The sequence below is a fragment of the Mauremys reevesii genome, linkage group 8 (assembly GCF_016161935.1).
Source record: "Mauremys reevesii isolate NIE-2019 linkage group 8, ASM1616193v1, whole genome shotgun sequence".
In the NCBI taxonomy this organism is placed as follows: domain Eukaryota; kingdom Metazoa; phylum Chordata; order Testudines; family Geoemydidae; genus Mauremys; species Mauremys reevesii.
In genome coordinates, this window is record NC_052630.1 from 99,433,788 (window position 1) to 99,445,007 (window position 11,220).

General features: G+C 40.4%; 1 protein-coding gene across 4 annotated transcripts; it reads right to left on the reverse strand.

Moving 5' to 3' along the window:
- Positions 1-383: 383 nt before the first annotated feature.
- Positions 384-7,277, reverse strand: CDKN2C (cyclin dependent kinase inhibitor 2C). Of its 4 annotated transcripts, XR_005583602.1 has the most exons (4): positions 5,154-5,288; positions 3,085-3,258; positions 2,805-2,950; positions 1,676-1,754 (listed from the first exon to the last, which is right to left on the reverse strand). XR_005583602.1 is itself a non-coding variant. In XM_039484162.1 (2 exons), the coding sequence occupies exons 1-2, from the start codon at positions 5,280-5,282 to the stop codon at positions 1,374-1,376; spliced, it is 510 nt and encodes a 169-aa protein (XP_039340096.1). In that variant the 5' UTR covers positions 5,283-5,597; the 3' UTR covers positions 384-1,373. The 4 variants fall into 4 exon arrangements, 1 of the variants encoding a protein (XP_039340096.1); XR_005583603.1 differs by lacking the exons at positions 2,805-2,950; positions 5,154-5,288 and adding an exon at positions 5,645-7,277 and having other exon boundaries at positions 1,627-1,754; XR_005583600.1 differs by lacking the exon at positions 2,805-2,950 and having other exon boundaries at positions 1,627-1,754.
- Between the last annotated feature and the right edge of the window lie 3,943 nt (positions 7,278-11,220).

The window sequence follows — 11,220 nt, forward strand, 5'->3', positions numbered from 1 at the left end:
TGGGGGTAAAACCTTTGCTGAAAAGTTAAAATAATCGTACCTAAAGTATATTCCCCCTTTCAATGCTATTTTGTTGATATTTGTAAATGTGTTCATTTTACATTGATTTGATTCCATCTCTTTAATGCAGTCAAAATGTTTAGAAGATTAAAAATAAAGCACTTCAAACTGCTGATCTGCCAGACAACTAACACCTATAACATGGTATAAAATGCTGACAATAAACTCAATCCCACAAGATGCTGAGCATCGTCAGCGCCCATTGTATTCATGGAAGCAGAAGGTGCTCAGCACTGCGCAGCATCAGATGGTAAGTGACTGTGGGTCTCCGAAATACTACCAACCGTATTGTCAATTACAATATTCAGGCTTGTGTTGCGTTTCACGTGCAAGCGATAATATAATATTAAAAGCAAACGTGATACCCTCTAAATTCCATTGTATTCAAATATCCACGTTTTGTGAGATGCAGCTATAGTAAAATGGTTAATTAAAATAAAAAGTTGGTGGAAAGTAAATATTTCTTAAAAAGCGTCTACCTTCTCTTCGATCGTGGAGTGACCAGAAAACTAGGATGTCTCTGTTGGTATCACAGCCTAGTTATACTCTTTCCTCTGACAACGGTTGTCTGCTGCTTGGTTTGAAACTAGGAAAGTGCATTGTTCGGTGCACAGAAAACACGAACAACCAAACTTAGCTGTTTTAACCTCTGGCAAACAAAAAAGCCACTTACATTGTTTCTGTTCATCAATTTCAGAAGCAGATTTGTGAAAGATTAAATACAGTGAAAAAGAAAAGTATAATCTCAATTTAGAAAGCAAATTACCTAGTTCTACAAGCTCTTATTAGTGTCCAAATGCAGCTATTTCCTAACACTTGTAGGGCCCCATCCTGCTGTCCTTACAGGCCAAACGTCCTTTAATCCAAGCTTTGCCTGAACCACAGGCTACACCCTTTCCTGTCCTGTTTTGTCAGAAGCAGTGCTAGGCATGATCTTAAGGAAAAGCATCACAGTGAAACATTTTTAAAACATAAATGTCAGAAACATAAAGCATTTTAGTATCTATCTTTTTTAGTCTTAGTGACCTAAACCAAACGAAGAAAGTGTAAAAATATACACTGCAGGGACTAAGCAAAAGCGATCAACGTATGTCCATGTTGTCTCTTTTCTAGCATTATGCGGATGGCAGGTGCAGGAAAATGCTATTGGTGTGATTTTTAAATATATTCATTTGCGATAAAATCGACACCTTTGCAGTTTCACCAGACTTGCACTAGTTATTTAAAAAGAAAAGAAAAACGTTGTAATAAATGTTATTAAAAACAAGGGCTATAAGCCTTAATGTCCAAATAAGAAGCAGTCCGTGTTTGATTTAATTCATGTCTGTAGCTTCTGCACTTAAAGTGCTGCCTTCCATTAGTTTAACTACATCGTTTCTCTTGTACAGCTTAGCCAAGTCGTAGGCAGTGTCTCCTTTCTTGTTCCGATGTTGCACCTTGCTTTCTGTGTGCTTAATAAGGAATTCCACTACTGGGAGGTGGCCTTCTTGAGCTGCCAAGTGCAATGGCAGGTTTCCCTCATTATCCTCAATGTTAACATCAGCGTTAAACTCCAGTAAAGTCTGCAGCGTGTCCAGGAAACCCGCTCTGGCTACATCATGAATTACAGCGAACCCTGTACTGTCTTTCAGATCAGGATTAGCACCTGTCATTAACAACTGCCTGGCAATTTCAGGATTCCCAAGTTTCATTACCTAAAGGGGAAAAATAAGAGTTTAATACTCCAAATAATATTAGAACTGCTTGTTTCACTCACTTGTTTTAGAATCTTCCTTTTTATATTTGATCTTTGTCACTGTTGGAGACCTATTTTACCTCTGCAGAGGGACCCCGATGGAAAATTGATGTGAGGGTAAACTTAACTTTCCAATTTCTACACTAGCCCCAGTAAATTTTCGAATAAATGTATTCTTTCAGTGTGAAATATCTTTCTATCTCACAGGACATTAATATCAAAATGAGCTCTTGTGGAATATTGAGGTTATCATGCTTTTTTATAATGTTGCCTTCTATCTCAACTTTGCCATTGCTAAAATCTATATATAATTCGGTTTCACTTATCCTAAATATTGAGAAACTTTAATTAACTTCTTTAAACTCGTTAAGTATAAGATGGGTGACTTTCTGAGACTCTGATATTTATGCTTCCAGTAACACAAAATGTAGGATAAACTCTCCCATAAGTGCTTAAATTGTCTGTTTCTTGTCATTAAATGTCAGTCTGACCGTATAAATGTGCCGTAGTTCCCTATATAAAGAAAATAAACCTTCAACGTTTTCTGCAAGATCTGTGCTTCATTGTGTGCTGCCCAAAATGGAGAACTTAAGAGCGATGACTTAAAGTTCACATACGTTCTTGTAAAACAAACATTTTTATCTCAGAGCTTCAGAATTTCTGTCTAAGCAATCTGTCAATGTATGTTGTTAAAAATAACCCTCTTAAGAAGAGCGATCAGTGTTCCTAATGATTCTTTTTGTTAAGTAAAACTTTATTTCTTTAACCTTGTTTGAGCACATCATTAAGCTATTATAACTGAGCACAGGGACATCTCTGATTAGGGGTTTGAGTGGCTTGGCCTGACCCCAAAGTTCGCCAGAACTTCTGTCCCTTCAGTCTTTAAAAGAATGAAACAAGATAGATCGTTTATAATTTCCCATGTTACAGTCTGTTTTTTCAAGAACAAGTATTCACCTACTTTAGCAGGAGACAAATTTATTATCAACATCAGATAAGGGAAAAATACCTTCTTTACTTCTTAAGAAATTTTCAACCGATATCTTGAAAATCTTGCAAAGAAGCTTTCTTTTACTAGCATAAACAAGGATTACAGTTACACTAGTCACCACAAATGACAAATTCTACACGGCATGCGTTGAAAACCTGCTGTTACTGAAAAGTAAATGTGGATTAGGCTTTGCGAAAAAGGCACATAGAAAATACATATTGTTATAGGATAGGATAGAGTTGGGATTGGGGAAAGGTTATCTGTAATAAGAGATAACTGAAGGTTTCCTTTACATTACCTGCCATCCCTTTCAATTCTGGATAGAAATTGTAAGAGGTACGGCTATACCTCTGGAAAATAAGTGAGGGCATCGTCCTCTTTTTCCCCCTTTTTTTCTTATTGTTTGGTAAATCCTAGGCGTAGCTGTTATTCTTTTGGGGAGCCCATCCTCGATTCCTTGCGCACCCTAAAACTTCGGTGTGATATAAAAGGTAATGCTAGTCGGATTTAGGATACAATTGTGGCTTCAAATATCAGTGACATTGTAATTTGGGGGTGGGGGACGTTGGGGGGGGGGTAAGAGAGATCTGTGGAACAACCCTGAAGGAGGTCATACTGGAAACTCAATATCTGAGGCCTGCATGACTACTCATCATCAAAAAGAAAAAGTGCAGAGGAAAATATTTATAAGTAGTTGTTTAAATTAGCATAATTGCACAGGAGAATACAATTTCACTTTCATCCGGTTCATTACCGAGTGAACAATATTTGAAAATGTTAACTGAGAATATTCTTGATCTCTGTCACCTACCCACAACATGTTTCAGTTTTCTGCGTACTGAAAATAAGTAGACAGACAACTCTGTTTTGACTGGTGTTATAGTTCATTAAATCGGTGATGATTAAGCTGCAATAAAAGTGGATATTATCAGATGGATGCTTATGTTTAAGATAGCTGTGTGGTACGCCACTGTGTACAATATTTCTCAAGCTAAGTCCGTTGATTGTTATTTTTAAAAGCCCTATATTTACTGCAGCGCAACTGAATTTTTCAGCCTAATTTTAAGGATAAAAAATTTGGTTAAACGTTTCCTGATTTCCTACAGAAGTTAGTTTGTGTGAGGTTTCGATACAAGTTATTTCATTCTCTTATAAGGTACCTGCAGTGTCACACAATCCCCTACCTATGTGATAATAATAATAATAATAATAATAATAATAGTGCAAGGATAATCGTATAGTTCTTGAGTTTAACTGAAACAGAAAAATAAGAATGATTATTGTGTTGAGACAAGAATTTCCTCTTTTCCTGCATTTTGATTTTAAGCCAAAGACCCAGTAAGTGTCTGGATTTCAGTCGCAAACAACACAGTGCCTGAAAAGAACATTTCAGAAGTGAACAGTAGTTCGTATTTTAAAACGGAGACATGTTTTTAAAAGTGTGAACTTAGAAAAACAAAACAAAACTATGACTCTAGTTTCACATTTCCCTACACCGTGTACAGTATAAATAGCCACAGAATTTCACCCTAGTTAAAAATGGCCAGTTTCACGTTTTCGTCTGTATTCTACCATTTTCACCATCATTATGATGCTCCTAAGAGAAAAAAAAACTTTAACCAATTCCAAAATTTAGCGGTTGGATCAGTTCCAACTACTGCCTCCAAATCTAAATACTGTAAATTAGGACATACAACCCTATAGCCTCCGAAATGAAATCTTGAGTTCATCCACTAGTGTCCGGTCTGAAAATACTATTTTTATTCAGCCTTAATTATGAATGGATAGGCAAGTGATTCAGACGGAACTCTAACTCACTCGTCTAACTGTTAATGTACATCTAAAAGGTACTCAGTGCCTGTGCAGCATGTGTCCAAATGCAGAAAGGTCATTCGTCACAAACACCGTATAAAGGAAAAGTACCATCCACTCCAGAATAAATAATCGAGAACATTAATGTATTTTTCTACCGTATGTTTTTTAAAAACAACACGAAACCTCAAATAATAATACGTATGTGTTTACAAATCTATGAAACAGTGCCCAGCTAGGATGGTTTCTTTTCATCTCGCCAACCTTTTCTTTGCCTTCCTTCCCCTTCCCCCAATAATAAAACGGATTAAACTCGCAGTCTATTTGATATTGAGGATGATCCCCGTTTAAAATAATGGTTTTTGGCCAGTTGTATTTCAAGTACGTCATTTTAGGGAGTTAGAGCCACTAAAGTTATAAAATATGGCAACCAACTAGGTTAAAAAAAAAACACAGAAATTTGGTTACACCAGCCTATTTAGAACGTTGTCTTTCAGCAACCCGGGTCACGTAGGTAGCAGTGATGAAATATTTTCTCTCTCTCTGGATACCAACCTGCAGCGCAGTCCTCCCAAATCCATTTTGGGCATTGACGTTTACATTCGTTTGCAACAAATTAGTAAGCTGCTCTAGGTCCCCCCTTGCAGCTGCGGACGCCAACTCGTTCCCCAAAGCCTCGGCCATTCTTTAGGGTGACTGACGATCGAAAAAAAGGTGAGTTTGGGGGGGTTTTTAACCAGGCATGACATCGGAGACTGACAGAAGGACGGGGATGGTTAATCTTCTGGAGTAGACCTTGTAGTAAATACTCGTAAAAAACTGCTTGCCAAGGGCCCGCCCCTAAATTCACACGTGATTATTCAGCAAAACTGCCGCTCCACTTGAAAGAATATTTCTTTGCTTCTACACGTAGAGTAACTCACATTATGGACTTTGGCCATTTTAAACGGGAAATATATTAATATATACTATCTTATATATGTTACATATAACATATATACACATACCTAGGAGACTGACTCAGACCGAAGAAGAAAACAACCCACCCTTATTCAAGTCGAGATTTGAGGCTCAGCGGGAACAACTTCGCAGAGAAATCTTCTGAAGCCGTACGCAGCCATTATCGGTTGGGGTCCCCCCCCCTTCCTCGCAGGCAGCTGCGTTTATTCCAAGCCAAGTATGCAAAAAAGAAAAAAAAGCCAAGGGGAGACAGCGGGAGGCCGATCCGCCGCACAGCTCACACGCTAGCTGCCTTCACCCGGACGTGTCTCGGTGTCAGCGGCAGGACAAATCTTCCTCGCAGAGCCTGGGAGGAGAAGGCGTTCGTGGCCCCCAGCGGCTGCCGCCCTAGGCGGAGGTTCGGCCGCCCCCAGCAATGGTGGCTCGGTGCATTCAGAAGGGCACCGGGTCCTGTGGCTGTCCGCGGGCGGCTGCATGCCGGTGCCAGGGCTCACGGAAAGGAGGAGAAGCCCAGCAGCGGCGGCTGCTCCATCTAGCCGGCCGGGGCGATCTCCGAGGTACACGGCGGCATTACAGCTGCAAGCCGCGGGGCGAGCCCTTCCCGCCTAGGGCTCGCCGCGCCGCAGGGCTCCGCCGGCTCTTTGGATCGGGGGGTTCCTCTTTCGCTTTCCGCAGCGAGCGGGAGGAGGCAGCGGCTCTCCGGGGCGCTGCTTGGGCTGCGATGTCCCCCGGAGCTGGGAAGCGCAGGTCCGGCTCCCCTGCGCCGAGCAGCAGCCGCGAACCGGCTGTGCCCCCGTCCCCGGTCCCAGCCCTGCAAAGCAGCCGCCGCCTCAATGACAGCAGCGACTTTCCTCCTCGCCGGGATCCGCCAAACCCGCTGCCGGGACAATCGCGGCTTCTGTCGCCCGGACACCCGGCCGGTTTCTGTCTCTCGCCTTCCCCTTCTCCTGTTTTAACCTCATCAGCTTTTTTTGAAAAGAAAAAAAATTTGAGCGCTTTTTGAGTTGAAATACCCGCCCACATTGTAACGGCAGAGATTTAAGGAGGCCCGGCGGAGTTGCTGTGCCGCCGCCAGGCGAGCAGGAAGGCCTGCGTCGGCGCACACCCTCCCCTTCGCCTTTGCGCACCGCGCAGGCCCCAGCCCCAGCAGCAGCAGCCCGGGGCTGATCGTTGAGCGGCAGTTTGCACACTCAGCCTCTTGTTTCTCCTGCGGGATCCAAGGTTAAAATCATGCCCCATAAGAACAACCCGCACCACCCCCTGATTGCTTTGCAAGAGGGCCGCTGGTGAGGCCTAAAGAGGAGATTTCCCTTGACACTGCTGCAGGGCCAAGGGGTAGGACCCCAGGGCTGTGGAAATGTGTCTGTGGCCAGGCTCCCCACGCTGGAGTCTCCTGCCTTCCGCTGAAGTAGCATCAGGCAACGTTCCTGCCACACTCTCTTGCTGTAATATCAGGACACTAGTTAAGGACAGAGGCTCATGTCCATAGCAGCCGTCAAGTGACTTGACGACTGCTATGGACATGAGCCAAAGTGGGCTGTGCATAGAAGGGTCACCGGGCCCGGTCCTTTTTCTCATTCAAGTAAATGTGGGGTGGGACCTGCCACTGAAGTCAATGAGAGCGGCATCGGGCCAACAGAGTGTAGCTACCATCCCGAAAAGAGGCAGTTTCCAGGTCCCCACAAGACAAGGTCATGGCTAAAGGGTCAATGTCAAATGATTCTAATTGTGAACTGCAATAATCCAGGGCAGAAATCTTTGCTTCTCTTGTCTCTAGCATCCTCGACAAACTGAAAAGTGCTAGTTCAGTGGAAAAATACACCTGGCTATGATAGAAGAAATGCGGGATCCACTTGTATGTCCAAGGAGAAAGAAGTAGCGATGAGAGGGCGTGAGGATTTTATTGCCAGGGGTGACTAAAATCATTTGAATTGTAAATGATTTTAAATACTGAATTGCTCTAAAATCAGTGAGCCTTAGAAGCCTGAATTCCACACAAGTCATCGCTCTGAATAGTATGCTGTACTTCGGCGTCAGTTTCAGGACTCCCACATAAGTATACCTAATATGTTCCTTTGATAAATACTCTGTCAATCTATTTTCCATGCATAAGCAAAACGTTCATTTTAATACATACTCTGGCTAACTCAATAGATGTTGTTAAATGGAAGTGTTTAGAAACAATATCAGATAATTAAAGGAGCCGATCCTGCACTCCCTACTAGGCAAAACTCCCACTGACAACAATTCAAGTTTTGTATGCGTAGGCAGCGCAAGTCCAGGGCCTGGTTTAAGATGCCTAATGCTAGAAATATAATTTGTTTTTAAAGGGATATGTCAATCTGAACGATAGGTAGTCAAAAAGCAAGTTAAAAGAAGTTAGAAGTACTGCTTAGGCTTCTGGGTCTCCTGGCAAAGTTCTGTGGCTTCACAGCCACATTTTATTTTGAAATTTTTTTTCATTTCCCTGTTGTTTTGTGAAAAACTGACACATGCAACAAGGGAAGCTGATGAACGGGCTGTTACAGCGAATAGCACAGGCAATAGTGAAATTGACTATCGTCACATTGTTGTCAAATGCACAAAGCAAACAAGATGAAAAAAGAGCAAATACTTATTACAATTCTGTTATAAACCTACGTGTTATAAGTAACGATAGGGGGTAACAATTTTCTAGGCAGAAGTGTGATTTTTAACTACCTTCAAAGTTAATTCCAGAAATGTATGTTTTCAATAACACTGGTTTTCTGAAAACAGGCATTATATTACAATATTATTTAGAATAGGGTGTTGCACTAGGTAGCTTGCAAATACATTCTGATCTGACTTACACCTAGTTCAAGTCTATTCACTTGAGTTGAATTATATGTAGGTTAAGTCATTGCAGAAGTTGACCCATAAATATATTATTTTACTAATCTCTGTATAGGACACTTAAAGAAGAAGAATCCTTCTTTTGTTAATAATTTCAGCTAACAAAAGTGACTGGTCATAGTCACAAAAATAGTTTACTTTGAGACACTGAAGGCCTCTTTTTCTTGTGCAGCTTAAATTGACCAGGCAGAAAAGTAGCATCATACCACCTGATGCCTTGTATGTCCTTTTAAAATGTTTGTAGGAAGGAGCATGTTGTTTGTAATTAATTACTGTTAACAATGATAAAGAGACATATCTTATAAATCAGAAAGAGCTGTATCAGCGTTCAATACAACCGTCAAAAAAAAACCCAAACCCTCTGCACACAGGTATAATCATCGGACATCGCACGGAGTACTGCAAACATGTACCCACCTGACTTCCCTCCCTTCCAAGTACCATTTATAATTCATCTTGTATGTATAGGAAATACCCAGATTGGGGCTCATTTAAGAGTTGTGAGGGGAATAAACGAAGTTATTTATATTACTGTAATCTGGACTGCATGTGACATAACGTAGATTTCACATTTTTCATCTTTTTCTCATTTTGGCCCCAATCCTGCTCTTTATTTAACTTAAGATGGATACTTTTCGCTTCAAATATTGCTTTGATGAGCACCAGGTAACTAACCTTTGACTACAGCTGATGGCCGTGAGTAATATTGCAGCGCTAATTACTAAACTACAGTTTTAAATTACTGACAAAATAGTTGGCTTTAATCCAATTTACAAAACTTGCCTTTCAGCCTTTATTATAGTTACTCTGTCTTAATATGTGGGTAGATTGAGCATATACTGTCTCCGGTATTGAACCACGCAGTGTATATAGTACAGAATTGTCTGTAATGTCAAGCAGTGGAAAAAGGAGATAGTGTGGCAGTAATAGCTGTGTCGTCTATAAATCCTGTAAAGTTAAACTAGAATGATTAAACTAACAACGTGTAGTAAATCTCTACTGCAAACCCAGCCGCCGTGAATTGGAACAGGAGTAGGACAAAGCAGAATATCCAGTTTGAATGACGTATTTTGCTTTCCAGCACAAGTAGGGCTTTGATATTGTCATCGTTCACCGTGAAATGATAAAACGTTTGTTTAGTATATGAAACAAGCCAACTGTATCATAAAGATCACAGTTCTTATTAGCATCTCGCAATGTGCCTTAATAATTCTATGTCCTGCTATTTTACCGCTTTCTTGTGGGCAAATGGTGTAACCTGCAGAGATACAGTTAAACTTTTCGATGTTCGTCAGCAGCTTGTAACTTGCATGTAATGTTTATTTCCTTAAATCACCCTCCTTTTCTTTAATGGCTTCCATTGTGACTTATTCTTTCTCTGTTTTCCGCTCCCCCTCCTCCCTTTTAGAATCAATCCTGCCATTATTTTTCTGATGATCAGCAGGAAGCACATCTATTCTGAACAGACTTGTATATATCGTCTTACAAACGCGAAAATAAAATCAGTCAAGAACTAACTCTATATATCTTAAAATAGAAAAGAATATCTAGAATCGCAAAATGTTGTAATGTAGATCTTGTCCATCGTGTAATGTTAGGAAGGCTGTGTGACTGATTCTGTGTATGACCTTAGGTGTCAGCGAAGTAACTAGAAATTATGTAGAGTGTAGAATAAAACAAGTTGGATTAATTAGCCAGTTAAATAGTCAAACTGTGTATATAGCCAGAGGAGAGATGGAAAACATTAGGGGACATATATTTAAAAATAATAAACAACGCTGAAAACTAGGACTTGCATAAATATTATGAAACAAGCTTAGTGATGATATGTAATGGAGCTGAGACCTAAAGTACTGTTGTGGGAAACCTAAGAGTAAGGGCTATTATGCATATTAACATCTGTTGGATCATAAACCTATGACAAATCGGTGGTTTCCCATATGAGAGGTGTTACAAGGACTGAGAAATGAATCTTGCACATCTTGTTTCTTTTTTTCTCATTAAAAGGAAGTCACTGTTTGCCCAGTGTATAAAAGAAATCATGTATTATCAAAGGAAAAGGAAATTATGTTTAAGGAACAATTAATCTGGCTTGGAGCTGAATCACTGTATTTATATATGTCACAATGAAAGCACCTGTTTTGTTTATCAGTAACAATCTGTTTATATACAAAGCAACCAGATATTGTGTTACAGAAAGGCAAAACTATCTCAGTCCTGCATTAATCATAAACACAACAGATAGCTAAAACACTTCTATGGGTGTTCTCTTTGAGAGAGGCATTTCCATGTGGGGGTGTATTTGGAGAGAGAAATGGTATCTTGCTTAGGCCTCAATGGGACAATCATAATTTGACGTTTCATCCTGTGACTCATAGCTCAATTGAGTTACACCTTAATTCAGGCACACACAGTATAGTTCACAACATAAATACATCTAGGTCTTTGTCATGCTAGATGGGAACAGGTAATCCGGGTCAAACTAGTGATTGCCAGAAAATATGTATGAAGAAATAGCCTAATCATCATACTGATGAGCAATTGTTTCAAAAGTGAAATAACATTTGTCATGAATACAGAGCTATGTCAAAATGCCAAGCAGAACGGATGAAGTTAAAATAAATCAAGATATTGAATCTCACTGAAAAAGAAAGCAGTCATTCATTACTTCAAAGGGGGCTTTTAACCCTCAAATGACACCGAGACTTAGAGAAAATGGGTGAGATAATAGCTTTTATGGACCAGCTTCTGTGAGAGAAACAAGCTTTGGAGCTACAAAACACCGAGC

Excerpts from the sequence above, each read along its gene's own strand:
- CDKN2C (XM_039484162.1), bottom strand. The coding sequence starts at position 5,282 with ATGGCCGAGGCTTTGGGGAACGAGTTGGCGTCCGCAGCTGCAAGGGGG. Across the intron at positions 1,755-5,153 it reads TTGGGAGGACTGCGCTGCAG|GTAATGAAACTTGGGAATCC; the intron begins GTTGGTATCCAG and ends TTTCCCCTTTAG.